The 16,025-nt window shown below is 47.7% G+C and overlaps 1 protein-coding gene across 4 annotated transcripts in view; it reads left to right on the top strand.

Annotated features, from left to right (window-relative positions):
• Window positions 1–16,025, top strand: part of LOC144791082 (disintegrin and metalloproteinase domain-containing protein 9-like) — a 2,835,950-nt gene that overhangs the window by 829,433 nt on the left and 1,990,492 nt on the right. For all 4 annotated transcript variants that reach the window (XM_078665732.1, XM_078665731.1, XM_078665734.1 and 1 more), the window contains one exon: window positions 8,430–8,505. In XM_078665732.1, the coding sequence (XP_078521858.1) occupies window positions 8,430–8,505 (76 nt within the window). The remainder of the gene's footprint in view (window positions 1–8,429; window positions 8,506–16,025) is intronic.

Raw genomic sequence — 16,025 nt, 5'->3', positions numbered from 1 at the left:
ATAGATCAGCCGCCTGCCTGTAAATCTGCACCCTGAGATACCGGAAGGTGTCCGCCTTCCATTGGACACGCGTTTCGCCTAGGCAATACCCCGGATTCTCCGCTTCCGGATTAAAGGCATAGAGGCATGACTTTCCCGTGTTCACTTTGAGTCCAGAGACAACAGCAAACTGCTCCAGCACCTGGGCCAGCCTCTCCTGTATATGCGCCACATCCCTTACAAACACTAGCAGGTCGTCCGCATAGAGCGAGACCTGATGGGTCGCATCTCCTAGCGGAATCCCGGTGTCCAGCGTCCGTCTCAGCCGTTCCGCCAAGGGCTCCAGCGCAAACAGCAGCGGGGACAGGGGACAGCACTGACGTGTGCCCCGGCCCACCTCCACTGCCTCGTAAATATATGGACCCAGCCGCACCCGGACCGTAGGGTTTGTGTAGAGCAGTTGGACCGCCCGCAAGAAGCCCTCACCCAGCTCGTAGCGCGAGATCACCGCAGCAAGGTACCTCCATTCCACACAGTCAAAAGCCTTCTCCAGATCGATGATCAGGCATCCTGCCCTGGGCCAGGCTCCCGTTGACTCTGCAGCCACGCGAAAGAACCGCTTGAGATTCAGGGATGTGGACCGTGCTGGCACAAACCCATTCTGGTCAGGGTGCACTAGGTGTGGGACCACTGCCGCGAGTCGCTCTGCCAGGATTTTCGCAAAGACTTTATATTCCACGTTCAGCATTCCGAGCGGCCTGTATGAGCCCAAAGCGGTGGGATCCCGGTCTGGCTTGGGCAGGGAGACGCTTCCCGCATGGTAGGGGGGAGCGAGCCCTCGTCCAGGGCCGTATTGAACAGTTGGAGCAGCAGAGGTGCCAGAGTGTCTCTATTTGCCTTATGATATTCCGCAGGTAGGCCATCATGCCCGGGGTTTTTTCCCGTCGCCATGTCTCCAATCGCATTACCCACTTCCTCCAGGGTGAGTGGAGCATTGAGCTCGCCCCTATGATCTTCCGTTGCCACTGGTAGGACGAGGGCATCCAAGAACTCGTCCAGCGCGGGTCGAGGCCCTGTACCTTGAGACTGATAGAGCTGCCTATAATGTGTAGTCAGGGCACGATGGATCTCCCTCTGGGTGTACACCATGACCCCTTCCGCAGTGCGCAGCGCGCCCATGGGGACATGAAGCCCCTCCCTTTGTACCAACCAGGCCAGCAACCGACCAGCTCTATCCGCTGTGGCGTGCGTCCTGGCTGTGTGCGCCGCGTAGTTATGACACGCAGTTGCTCCAGGAGCAGCGCGTGCTGAGTACGCAGTTCGCCAAGCTCACGCGAGCGCTCACCCGCACCTTCACCATCCTTTTAATAGCGGAGGAGCTCCGACTCCAGCTTCGCCAGGGAGACCGATAACTTTTTCCGTATGTTCCACGTGGCTCCAAGGCAATGCCCGCGGATAGCCACTTTATGCGTCTCCCACTCCACCAGTGTGCTGCTTGCCGACCCTGCATCAACCTCGAAATAGGCCAAAATGACCGTGCCCAAGGACGACCGAAACTTGGCATCCTCAACTGCAGCCGGTTGTAGCCGCCACGTGGGCACGGGGGGGACAGTCCGCCTCCCAGCTGATCATGAACCGAAGCGGGTTGTGGTCTGAGTGCGTCCTCCCCAGGTACTCGGACTCGGCAAGAAGCGGAAGCAAGGACTGTGTACCTAGGATTCTATCCAGGCGGACGTGATAGTCGTGCACTGGGGAATAGAAGGAGTAGATTCTGTCTGCAGGATGCTGCACGCGCCAAAGGTCACATACCCCCCAATGAGTGAGCCAATCCCTGAACGCGCGCACGTGGACTTTACCGGTGCAGCCCGAAGGGGAGGGAAGGACCTGTCCAAGTGCGTGTTCAGGGGGAGCCGTCCAGGGAACAGCGCCACTCAGACAACCCCAGTCAGCACCCAATACTGCAATCTACTCCAGCGACGTGTTCCAGGCTAGGGGAGCAGTGTCTGCCTAGCCGTGGACCCCGCCTGTTGGCGCCTGTCTCGAATATGCTCCCAGCAACGGCACACCGCGCACCCGGGCTTTCGTTGACAGTGCACCGGCGCAAAACTGGGCAGCCACCACACAGATGCCTCCGCTCCCAGATAATGTCAGTGGCAGAGCCTCCGCAATCTCAACATTGGGGTCGCCGTCGCGCAGGACAGGCAGCACACTCCACAGGGCCCTGGTCACCCGTCACGCCCCCTCTCCAGGCCGTTGAAGCATTTCAGTCACAGGGGAATTAAAATGGCGCCCAGCGCTCAGAATGGCGGCCCAGTGGCGCGAAGCACAGTTAGGCTGAGCTGCACAGGCCGCAGACAACCATCCGCATATAAGCTGAGTTCCCAGGGGGCAGCCCTGCACCATGCAGCAGTCTCGTCCTGCATGCGCTGCCCGGGTCACTGGCACCATCCCTTCTCCTCACCTCCAGGCCAGGCGTTCTCTCCCCTCACTCAAGCGCGGTTAATCTCCTCGCTGGGGCCGTCAAACTCAGCGTCCACCTCCAGCAGCGCCAAAAGTCAGCGCTAGCCACCCGGACTCCACACCGTCACAGGGCTTCCCGGCTATGCCCCGAGTCTCACACTGCACCGATGGCGGGCCCCCGCTGATCGCCGCTCCGTTGTCTCTCACGCGAGGAGCCGCAGGGAAGTTGCCGCCAGCCCGTCTCCAGTGATAGGTCCCCGGATGCCGCCAGGTCGCGATCAGCGTCGATCTCGCTTGCTTCCTCGCACCTCTTCCTGCACTGCACTGCCCTCGCCGCCGCGGCCAGCCGTTCTGCCCGTCCCTCCACCAGGCAGCGCCGGTCTCTCCTCAGGCCTCACAGTTCTCCGGGCACCCGAGGCAGTATCCGGCAGTCTGGAGCCTCTCTCCGCCTCAGTAATGACCGCCAATCACCTCACGCCGCACTCCGCTGCAGGCCGCTCCACTGCCCTAGTTGAAGGCCAGCCGGCTCGGTAAGCTCCGGTGGTGTTCACACACCGGCACCTCGCAGCACAGGCTCTGGGGGCACCTCCTGTAGGACAAATGCAGGATAATAGGGGTTATCGGAGCGGAGCTCTACGCTGGCTCGTCCGCCATGTTGGCTGGCTAGCCACGCCCTCCGTCCACACTCAATCCCATTACATGTGGTTTGGTTTTAAATGCAAAAATTAGCTGTGATTGAAAAATAGTATATTTGAATAAAAAGCTACTAATGAGCTTTAAGATGCATTGTCTTGTGGTCTATGCATCTTTTGTCAAATAGTTTTGAATAAGGAATCAGTATTGGCATTTTTTCTTGTTATACAGTGTATAGGGCTCAGCCTTACTGATCAGAGCCATACCTTTTTTCGGTATCAATATTTGGCTTCAGCACGCCATTTCTTGCCCCATGGGAGACTTGATGCGGTAATACGCCTGTGGTGGTGCACTGGGTTGGCCAAACCCAACACTCACTTGGGTCTGCAGTGAATTTGTGAAATCTCTGAAAGGTGACTTACAACCTGTGGCTTTATACAGCGCTGCTGCATCAGTCGGAATTAGACCTCAGATCGCTCAGAGAATGTTGTGATTTGGACTTGGGTTCCCTCATAAGTGACTCGGACTGGAATAAAATATTGGTGCACACACTGACAGTCAATCAATCAATCAGTCAGTAGATTTGTAGGGCACTTCTTGTCAACCATGAGGGTATCCAGGCACTGGCAGGGTCCAGTTTATTAGCCGTATAGCCACATCTTTAGGGACCTTCAGAACTCTGAATGAGATGAAGAGGTCCATAGATAAAATGGGAGCTTATTGCATGTCTTTGTTGCTAGGTAGGAGAAGGAGCGACCTCTGCATCTGCTACATCGGATGCAGAGGTGTGGGTTAGAGAAAAGGCACATGAAGTGGAGATGTCTGGTGGGCTGATTAAAGTTCAGGCCATGGGTCAAGTAGGCGGGACACAGTTGTGAAGGGCCGTGTATGCATGCGTAAGGCGCTTGAACTGGGATCGTTCCTGTACAGGGAGCCAGTGGAGTTCCCTGAGGTAGGGGGTGATGTGGTTTCATCTAGGGATATACAGGACCGTCTGGTTATGAGTGTTCTGTATGTTCTGTAGTCGTTCTGTAGACGTCAAAGGAGGTGAGCTGCGATCCGTGCATAGAGAGCGTTGATGTAGTCAGGCCAGCTGGCGGTGAGGGCCTGGATAATAGTGCATTTTGAGCATGAAGAAGGAGGAGGTAGAGTTGATTTGTGTCATCATGGTTATCTTGTTGTCCAGAATGATGCCTATGTTCCTAGTGTGGTCAGTGGGGATACAAGTAGGCCAGAGTTCAGAGGGCCAGCAGGATGTGTCCCAATTGGAAGCTTTTGTTTCCGAAAATCACTACGTCTGTCTTGTCCAAGTTGAGCGTCAGGCAGTTGTCCTTCAATCAGTTGGCGACGTCTGTCATCTAGTTGTGGAAGTTGGTCTTGGTGTTGGTAGCGTCTTCTTACAGGGAGAGGAAGAGTTGTGTGTTGTCGGCGTAGGATATGATCTTGAGTCCATGGGTTTTAGCAATGCTGGCCAGAATTGTCATATAAGTGTTGAAGAGGGTGGGGCTGAGCGGTGATTCTTGGGGTACTTCATAGTTGATTTCTTTGGGTTTGGAGGTAAAGGAGGAAGGTGGACTTTTTGCATTCTTCCAGTGAGGGAAGAGATGATCAATATGAGAGCAGCTCTTTGGATGTGTAGCATTCTGATGAGTGTGTGGTAGGGGGCGATATCCAAGGCTGCGGAGAGGTCTAGGAGGATCAGAGCCACTGTCTCCCCTTTGTCAAGTAGGGCTTGGATTTCGTCTGTAGGCACAATGAGGTGGTTGCTGCGGAATCAGGATTGCGAGGACTAGAGTAGGAGGTTCGATTCCTGATGTGAGGAGAGAAATTGGTCAGTAGTTGAGTTTGCTGGGGTCGGCTGATGGTTTCTTTAGTAGAGCGTTAACATCTGCCTGTTTCCAGTCCTCAGGGAAGGTGACCATGTCAATTGAGGTGTTGAACAAGTGGCGAGTACATGGTGGATTTTGGCTTAACCTGTATTGAAGATGTTGAACCTTTCACAATTAATTTTACGAATGCCAGTGAGGATTGCATTGTTCTAGTCACATTGAAAGAATGCCAGTGCTTGGGCCTCATCTTTACGATCTTATTCATTTAGGAATGTTTTTCTCAGGTCACACTCAGCCTTACGGGTGAAAGCATGTGTGGATCTGACGTTCTGTGTTAGACATTTATGTCATGTGATACAGTGCATCCCTTTCCATATTAGAATGCTGAACAAAAACACCAACATCTAGGAACACCTTTATACTTCTGAGTGTCATGCTGCTGTTTGAAGATGACTCTAGTGGTGTGATCTATGTCTGCATTGCATCCAGGGATGCATATGGCCTTGTTGGAAGTGTCCTGCTAGAGACTGCTTCAACAAGCTGAACTTGCCAACTGCAAGGACATCCTCATCACATTCATCCTTACTTTCTTTCTTCTTGTCAGGCTCACAACTTTTGGGCACACCCATAAAACCCCAAAGTGGACATATTCTTCCATGCATGACACCATGCAATTAGCCACTGTGGCCAACGGTCTGGGAGTTTAATGAAAGTGGCTGGTGTGGTGGCTGGTTCCTGAGTGGTAGTAAAGATCAAAACCCTACTAAAGCAGTTGGATGACCTGTTTTTCAGTTTGAGGCTGCAGGTGCACGTACATTCAACACAGGCATAGTGGTTTGCGGTTCTCGATAAACCTTGAAGTAATTCAGTTAGAAGCTATACGCAGATAAGTTGGCATCCTCTGTTAATGGCCAATACGGACTTCTGAGTCTGTAAGTACGAAATTCATGACTGCAAGGACCATGTGTCATAGACTACTGTTGTAACGGACAGTACGTAACCCACATGGTCTGACGTCAACTGCCAGTTCAGTGTTTTTTTGCAGGATCAAGGAACTTAATAAAGGCATCCTGTAGGTGAACATCTTTGGTGCTTGGAATGCTGTGTTGTGACAAGAGTTCCAGACCCACACATTTTTGGTCTTCCTCGGGATGACAGTGAGGTTTTGATTGTGGCCAGGTTGGGGGATAAACCTGCCGTACTATGAGGGAATGCCTATGAAAAACTGCTCCCTCTTCATGTCCAAGCAGGTCAACGCCGTCTACTCCTCCAGCTACAACACCCTCCGCACGCTCCACAGGATCTACAAGTGGATCCCGACCGAAACAAGAAGAACGGTGACACAGGCCTTCATCAGCAGCAGACTGGAATACGGCAACGCACTCTACGCAGGAATCCCAGCCAAACACCTACAACGCATCCAAAACGCCTCCGCCCGACTGATCGTCAACGTCCCCCCCGCAGCCACATCACCCCCCACCTGAGAGACCTACACTGGCTCCCCGTTGACAAGAGGATAACCTTCAAGCTCCTCACCCACGCACACAAAGCACTCCACAACGCCAGACCAGCCTACCTGAACAGCAGACTCAGTTTCTACACCCCCACCCGCCAGCTCCGCTCCGCTAGCCTCGCCCTTGCCTCCAACGAATGACCTCCGGCGGCAGATCCTTCTCTTACCTCGCCGCCAAGACCTGGAACACCCTCCCTACCCACCTACGGCAGACCCAAGACCTACTCGCCTTCAGAAGACTCCTCAAGACCTGGCTCTTCCAGGAGTAGCGGCACCCCCCTCCCCTCAGTGCCTTGAGACGCTCATGGGTAAGTAGCGCGCTTTACAAGTACTCTGATTGATTGATTGATTGACAGTTGGTAATAAGTCTTCTATACTTATTGAATAGAGCGAGATGCCTTTGCTCATGTTCATGACTAATCTAGGCCACCCAGGTCGTCTCTTACAGCGTTTTGAAATACCTCAATAGGTGATGTGATCCCAAAGTTTACTATGTGGCAACTTAGGACTTCACTTGGGTGGAAAAGGTTTTGACATATTGGATATATAGATAATCCTAGATTCAACCAGAAGTTCCTTGCCCTAGGGTCTACATTGGAGAGCAATTTGCACTATTCTGATTTGTAAAAGAAAAAGTCTTTTGTTAGGCGCCTCAAGTATCTTTCTCTGCACATGGTTTTATAGGCGGTTCTTATGTCAGTACATATCCTGGCGTCCTCCAGTTGCTTCAGCTTGTTAGTGAGTAGTGTAGGGGACAGCAGCGTTTCGGCACTAAACATTTTTGTGTAGTTCAGCCATGAATTGTGGGTACTCGTAGAAAGGAATGAGTCAGTGTTACTAATTGGACCTTTGGATCAACATGGAGATTCACTGTTCTGGTTTTCAGGCAACCCAGGGATGTAAGAGTTGTCAGAGCTTGAGAATTATGTTTTATATTTCTTATGTATTGACATTTCCTATTAAATGTAATGAAAACGTTCTTCAGCTGTACTTCAGCTTAATGCAAGTTGTGTTCTTCCTAGTTTTGCATTTAACTTGGTCTTAATTTGTTTGTGCCCATGTTGAACAGTTGTTTTGAAGGTGACTGATTGCCAGGTGACTGGCTTTAGGCCTCCGTAGGCATGTCGGCCAGCCTTCTGAGATCGTTGAGAGTGGTTTCAGCTCGAGAAATTGGTCTTTATACATGACATACACTTATGCAGCAGTGTTGTGGGAGGTATCCTACGGACAATCTACCAGGGCTCCCACTTGGGCTGTGAGATAATTTCCTTTAATTAAATTATGAACACTCTGTCATTTTTCTCCTATTCTTCTTGGTAGGTCAGCTGTGATTGCTTGTAGGCTTTCAATCCAGCTGTTTAATGATCGCTGTCCACATTTTCCTTGATAGTGTGCATCGTTGAACAGCACACTCTCAACCAGCACTTTGGCAGGCATCTGTGAAATGATTTGCATACCTACAGTCTCAGCACATCTTGCTTTAGTTTTCACACGTCTCAGCTGATTGTGTCTCACTCCCTGGTAGTCACAAGATCTTAGATGGGGTCTTTACTTCCTGCTTGCCAGTTGTTTTAGGGGACCTACCCCACGGACATTATTAGTGGCCTGTCCCTCGATCACTCAGTTCTGCCTTGATTGACATTTTGCAAGGATTGACTCCATCTTTGAAGCACGTGCATTCAACAGCACTGGCGATCTCCTCGGGGAAGGCTGGCTAAAGCTGTCTGTAGCAAGGCTTAAAAAATAAAGAAAGCTCCTGACAGTGTTATATACAGCCATGATAGAAATTAGGTTAAACCTATTTGTTCAGAAGTGTTTCAAAATGAATATACTAAATTGTGGGTATATTTACTTGGTCCCTGATTTTTCGATCAGGGTTGCCTGGATTTTGAAAAGTCACAAATTCCTATTGTAAACTTAGTTATATTTTTATAAAAGGTTTTAAAGAAATGCGTCCTCATTTTGACCTATTCATGGAGACTTTATTATAATCAGCCTTCTCTTTCATGTTGCAGAGTTAATGGTGATATGGCTGGTGGAATGGCATATTTTGGGAGCATTTGTTCACCACAACAAGGAGCATTAGCAACTGTAAGATATTTGTATATTTTCCAATTTTATTTAAATAGTTAGCAAATTGTGTACTTTGTATTTGTTAGATCTTTGTTATTGCCTGCATTTTAAATTATCCGCCAACCTCCAAAGCAGGTCATTTACAGTCTTTGAAGATAAGTTTATAGAATATAAAAAATCTGTGTTGATAGAGGTATCATTCAATTGTCAGTCTTGTGCCTTTACTTTTGTTGTGTATAGTCTATATAGCGATCCAGATAGGAAAAAGAGTAAAAAATGGATATGAAGGAAACATGTATTTTTGAAATGTACACAAGAAACTGAAGTTAGGAACAGTGGTTATTTGTACACCTCTGAATTTGTGAGTAACTATACTACTATGTGATTCAGAGGCACTTTACGCAATGTCTTCTTTCTTGCACAGTGGTTTTCATTTGGAAGCCCCAGCTACAGAGTAATCCAATTGGTAATTACAAATGTTCTACTATCTTGTGTTGTTACGCGTCTCTTGATAATAACGGTACCCCACTTGTTTGGCTGGGCCTTGCACCTGCGACAAAGAATGCAATCTGGAAACAACACATTTCACCACGCAAAATCAATGTTTTTTAATAATTGTAGTTCCTCTTTTTTAATAGAAGCTAAGCAAAGGCAACTGGGAATTTAATTTTAAATAGAAACTGGGTCAGATTCCAATTGAGTGCCTGGATCCTGTCATTGGTGATTATCCGCACTCTACAAATTCACATAACATGACAATTGATTGAATTCTTTATTTGGAAGCAAAGTCATTGAGGACACGGTAACACTGAAGGAATCAAAATATTACACTAGTGGACCATACTCACCATTAGCCCATATACCTTATTTATAAATAATAAGTCAGTTGGCAATGGAGAAGGTTCAATCGTTTATTCAGCAACCACGAACCCTGACAGGGGAGCCTCAGTCTACACACCCCTCGGAGGTGCGCAGAGGAGACTGACTACATACAATTGATACCAAGCATATATACGTTTCACACACCCCACAATATCACTTTACTAGGAAAGATACAACTTGTCAGTGAGCCAGCAGGAAGACCCATATAAGGCACAATTGATTGCTAGTAGCTAAGCTTAAGCTATTCCGGGGACAGGTCAGTAAGGTGCCTCCCTGTCTATCTGTAGCTCGGGGAGAACAAGAACGGGCTCTGCTAGAATGTGCTCATCCCACAAGAAGGGCAGGTGACCTTGGGTTTCCCTAAGCTACAAGCTAGCAAGCAGAGCAAATAGCTAAGTCAGCCATCATAGTTTCGTGCAGAAAGCTTAATCACGTGGTTTCAGGGAAACAGTACTTGAAATGGAGAAACGAAACAATCATGGCTCTAGTCATGTCAATAGGTTTAAGCGGTACGCAAGTGAATCATTTACAGATACAATAGTATAATAATATAATGCAATGCTAACGTGCGGTTATAAGGTTATATTGTATATACTAGGCCAATATCATGCATATATCGTATTTATATCCCATCAGACAGCCCTTTTGGCCTATTATAGCCAATATAACTGGATTCATTCTACGAACACTCCATTGATCTGCATAAGATCTGAAACTTCCTTCTGAATCATTTGTTTTTCGACTTTGGCCTGACGAGAGATGATCAAGGCAGACGTAATTCTGGCTGCACAGAAAGAACAACAAGCTGGGCCACAATGGAGACACAAACAGCAAGTAAATATGACTCCAAAGGCTTCAGCCAGAATCATGAATATTTTCCAGCCCCAGGTAGCTAAAAGACCCCAGAACCATCCACTAAGGGACCAAGTACGTTGTCGACATGTGCTTCACTGGCCAATCGGTATAACTTCTGGATTGCAAGATGTATGGTTGGGGCTGAATCAGGGATGAAAACACAACAAGAGCTGCAGATCACGCGGCAGGCTCCACCCCTATCTGCAAGGATGACGTCAAGAACCATCCGGTTCTGAAGCGAAACAAGCCTCGTCGCCTGAAGCTCAACAGTAATATTGGTCAGAATCCCAGTGGTGGTCTGAACCACATTTTCCACTATTCTTGACAAGCGTCTTATACTACGACTATTAAAGATCGGTCCCCAAAAGGGGGTGAGACCTTTGGCAAAGTCTTCAAACTGTTGCAAGGAGGTGTCAGTTTGATCAGTACGGTCAGTATCGAAACTCCTGATACTCCGATTAGATTCTATCTCTCTTCTAACTAATTGATGCGTCTTATGATAATCAGATGGGGTAATATAAACTGGGGGGTATAGGAATGAGAGGTAACATCGCCCTGCCCATCCCCGGGGAAGCCATGTATATGCGTTTTCACCGCACACAAAATATACATTGGGAGGAGTAATCACGGGAGGAGTACTATATGTCTGCAAGGTGTAAGTATAATTGCACCTACTGCTTCCTACCTTTATGTGACCTCGTCCCTGTATACAAAAGGGGGAAGTACCATTCTTAATGGGGATTGGCATAGCTTTGTCATTGGTGACATTTCGTTCTTTAAAGTGCTGAAAATACCTGGTGGAGTTAAAAAGTTTGAAGTCCTGCATTTCTTCTTGCAGCCAAGTAGCATTTTTATATTCAGTGTATACATTCATGCAAGCATTTGGATCTAAGGATCCCTCTCCTCCATTTCCTTCGGCATCAAATCCCTGGTGTTGCTCTATGTATTTCAAAATGGCCTCATAGTCTTTTTCGGCATATATCTTAGGGTTAGCTACATAGTGGGAATACATCAGTGATAATAATTGGAACCAGGCTTCACAGCTAGCTAAGTGGGACAATGGCAAGGAAATGAACAATTCATGCTGATGCATTACTGACGGGAGTAACCCACAGATCCAACAATTTGTCTTATTAGTTGTGCTATGGGTCTGATGTAACATTTCGATAAAAACATTTTCCGCATAAGTTTCTCTGTGTCTAGACTTGTGTGGAGGTAAAGAATAAAAGAGGTGCTCCTTCGGGGCAGGGGTAGTTCCTAGCAATCTCTGTACAGGGTGCTGAAATTCTAGATACACAAATACACACATCAAAATTACTGTGATTATGACAATAAAAGCAACGAATGCCACCGTCACTCTGGTGGGCCATCTGGAAAATGATTGCATATTTTCACTACACCGTCGAGGGGCGAGTGGTCGTTCATCCTCCATTGCAAATCGGGCAAAAGGAAACATGCTCTCTATAAATCCAAAATCTAACTTGGTTCATGTCTAAAAGTCCAAATCTAATCTTTGTTTCCACAAAGCACGCACACCACCAGAGGGTTCTTCTTCCCACTGAGGGATCTTCTCCCTGTGTCCGTTAAAGTCTCACAGGCAGACTCCTATCGTTCATCAAAAAGAACCAACTTATATATTCCAGTAGTACGACCGCAGCCCTTAACTCAGTCTTTCCTTCTGAACAGAGCTATTTAGCACAATGTTCCAAGCTCTCAACAAGTTCAGTCCAGTGTCTCGCTCAGTACCCCAGTAATTCTATCCGATGCTCCTCAACTCAAGTCTCTGTCTAGCTCCTACCATTGGAAGCTGGGGTACCGCGCTGTTTTCGGGGCCGCAGGTCGTATTTACAACGGCCAGGTTGCTCCTGGTAGGAACACAATTCTGCTGCAAGGGCATCCGATGCATTCGGAACCTGTGGTGCCCTAGGAACAACAGCCTCTGCTGCTCGAGCTGCCGCAGTTTCAACTGTGGGCAACACCTCACTTGGTTGCCCTATTTCTTGGGCATCTGAAAAGGGTACAAAGCTTTGGTTCAGCTCTCCTTCCTGGCTCGGAATTCCTTTGAGGTTCCGTAGATCAAATGGCAAAGGCAGCGGCAGGCGTTTCAAATGAGTGACGTGTATCCAGTGCTTTCTTCCATGCACTTTCACCGCTGTCATTGTTGCCAAGATGATTTGGTAGGGGTCTGACCACCTTGGCTCCAAACTCGACTTCCGTTGGTAATTCTTTACCAGTACCCACTGGCCTGGCTCCAGTCGATGTCCAGGACCCTCCGGTAGTGGCTGCAATGTGTCCGATACCTGCTGATGAATAGAACGCAAATCTTTAGTTAAAGCAAACAGGTAATCTGTCATCAAAGGGTAATCAATATCCCTAAAGGATCGGGGTCTGGGGACTCCCCACACATTGGCAGGGCGACCAAAGATCACCTTGTATGGAGACAATCCAGTTCTAGTGTGAGGGGTTGTCCATAGGGACAGTAATGCCACTGGGAGGGCATCAGGTCACTTTAACCCAGTACTTGCACAAATTTTAGCCATCTTCAATTTCAGAGTGCCATTATATTTCTCGACCAGACCCGCCGACTGGGGATGTCTGGCGGCATGGAACTTTTGTTTTATCCGCAGTCCATCACAAACACTTTGTACTAGCAGGGCATAAAATGAGGCCTGTTGTCTGACCAAATGATTCGGGGTAAACAATAGCGGGGGAAGTATTCTTTAATCAGGGCTTTAGCAGTTGCAACTGCAGTGGCTTCTTTGGTGGGGTATGCTTCGATCCATTTACTAAAAACACATACCACCACCAATACATACTTCAAATTATTCACTCTTTCCATCTAAATGTAATCAATTTGTATTACCTCCAAAGGGAAAGACGGTGGGGCAAAATTTCCACTCGAAACAGATTCTCTACCCCCAGGATTATGACGTAAACACACAGGGCAGTACTTTACTATATGTGCTGCGGTTTTAGGAATGTTTGGGTTGTTCCATACTGGGTCTAACACCGCACAAATACCTTTCGCACCAATATGCGCCGGACCATGGGCCATGGTCACTACAGCATATACTAAAGCATTAGGTAGCAACCACCGCTGTTTCTCAGATCGATCTATCCAGCATTCATTCTTATCTAATTTCCCTATTTCCTGTTCCCATCTCAGTACTACATCTACTGTTGCTTCTTTCTGTAATTCCCTCACACTTTCAATGGTATTGTCAAACAGGGATGTCTCTGCCACCCACCGGGCCGGTGTACTAGGGAACATGGGATTCATTCTAGTCAGGGCTGTTTCTTTCGCTACTGAATCAGCAAAAGCGTTTCCCTTCCCAGTGGAATCAACAACTTTTTTATGGGCGCTACACTTGATGATGGCCACTTTCTCTGGTAATGTTAAAGCAAATAACAATCGGTCAATTAAGGGACCATGCTGAATTTTCTGACCATGTGTAGTAAAGAAACCCCTCTCCCTCCACAGCCTCCCAAAGCTATGGGCCACGCCAAAGCCGTACTGGATGTCTGTAAAAACTTTCACCTTCAGCCCTCCCTCAATTTGCATGCTCTTAACAAGGCTATTAGCTCAGCTGCCTGGGCTGAGTGATTGGAAATCCTTGCTGTTTCTACCACAGTCTTTAATGTTGTAACAGCGTAGGCAGCTGTCGCAGTGCCATCTGGTAACTTACAACAAGAGCCATCTACATACAACTCCCCCTGGGGTTCTAGTAAAGGGGTGTCAGTGAGATCTACACGCCCCTTCGTTTCTTCTTCAGTTCTAAATATACAATCATGGACATCGTCCTTTCCATCATTTGAAGGGAAAGGCAATAATGTAGCTGGGTTCAGAGTAGCACATCTTTTAATTGTGATATGGGGTGCAAACAAGGTTAACTCATACCCTGTCAATCGAGCACTCGTAAGGTGCTGGGTTTTAGTTTGATTCAAAAGGATATCCACAGCATGCGGTACCATAACTGTGAGGTCCGTATTCAGGACTATTCCTTCCGATTGTCGGATAGCCACTGCTACTGCAGCAGTGGCCCTCAGGCAACTTGGAAGGGCTTGTGTGACAATATCCAAGACTGATGAAAAGAATGCACAGGGTCTTTGCTTGCCGCCAAAAACCTGCGTTAACACTGAAAGCGAACAACCGTCCACCTCCTGCACATAAAGTGAAAAAGGCTTTCGGTAATCTGGAGTACCCAAAACAGGTGCAGAACACAGAGCAGACTTTAAAGAATCAAAGGCTTCTTGACATTCATCCGTCCAGGGTAGGGGTTCATGCACATCTTTGGTCGTCAAATACAACAAGGGTTTAGAGAGGAGTGAATAGTTAGGAATCCACTGGCGACAGTAATAAGTTATGCCAAGAAAAGCACAAACATCACATTGAGTACGAGGTACAGACATGTTAGGTATCACAGATATTCGTTCTGGAGTCAATCGTCTCCCCGCTTTCGACAGTAAGTGGCCAAGGTAGGTCACTTCCTGTCGACAATATTGAAATTTAGAAAGGGACACTTTATTACCCTTGTCAGTCAAATGTTTCAACAATTTAACCGTGGCTTCCTTACAGCCTTCCTCTGTATCGGAGGCCACCAGGATGTCATCCACATACTCGATGATCTTATTCCCCGCAGGCAAAATTAATTCATTGAAGACTGCTTTCAAGGCTTGACTGTAAATACTAGGACTCTCTGTATAGTCTTGGGGTGCACGTGTAAATCTAAAGCTTTGGCCAGCTAATGAGAATCCGAAGATATGTCTGCTTTCAGAGTGAATTGGAATGCTAAAGAAAGCATTTTTTAGATCGATTACTGAAAAATATCGAGCCGTTGGGGGAATCATCGTCAAAATTGCAGTAATATTGGGTACCACTGGGTATTGTGGGACCACGATTTTGTTAACCTCTCGGAGGTCAATCACAAAACGATATGTATTTTTATAATCTGGGGCACCATCAATTGGTGTCTTCTTTAAAATAGGTAAAATCGGGCTGTTACAAACATTGGCAGCTGTCTCCTCTACTACTCCTTTCTGAATGAGGTCACGAATAACGTGCTACAAGGCCTGTTCACCTTCTGGTGAAATTTTATACTGAGGAATGCGGGGCAGCTGAGCATTAGGTTTCAAGGTTATTGACACAGGGGCTATTTTCAACAGGCCTACATCGGTATCTCCTGTAGCCCACAGTGTCAGAGGAATCGTAGAAAATTCAGGGGGAAGGCTTTCGTTTTTGGAAAAATACTGAGCTGCATTCGGGGGTGGTTTTTGCATTGTTAAATAGACACCATTGGGGGAACAATAAATCCGTGCCTTTAACTTTTTCAAAATGTCCAAATCCAAAACATTTTCTCCACAATTTGAAGTTAAAAGAAACAGTGTATGCACAGAAATGGGGCCTATAGTGAAAGGCAGCGGTTTAGAAACTGTGCTTACCACCGGTATTCCAGAGAATCCCACTGATACGTTATTTTGGCCAGACAGAGCAGCCCCTGGGACCAGTGTATGGGCAACTGAGCTATTCATTGCCCCAGTATCCACTAGCAATTTTCCCGACGTTCCCAACAGTTCCCCTTGTACATAAGGTCCCTCCTGGTCAACTGGTACTGTAAAGTGGCCCCCGCTCTGTCCTTGGCTGTCTCATGCATAATCCTGTCCGTCATACCCATCATCCCTGTAAGTCTCATTGTAGTACTGTCTGTTTTGGGGATCGTCAAAATAATTATTCTGCGAACCGTCATGTTGCATTTCCTCTCGTCGCATGCTATTTCGGTCAATATTCCCTCTGCCCCTTCCTC

The sequence above is a fragment of the Lissotriton helveticus genome, chromosome 11 (genome assembly GCF_964261635.1).
Source record: "Lissotriton helveticus chromosome 11, aLisHel1.1, whole genome shotgun sequence".
In the NCBI taxonomy this organism is placed as follows: domain Eukaryota; kingdom Metazoa; phylum Chordata; class Amphibia; order Caudata; family Salamandridae; genus Lissotriton; species Lissotriton helveticus.
Note: the sequence above shows the minus strand (reverse complement) of the source record. Positions and strands in the feature narration are given on the sequence as shown.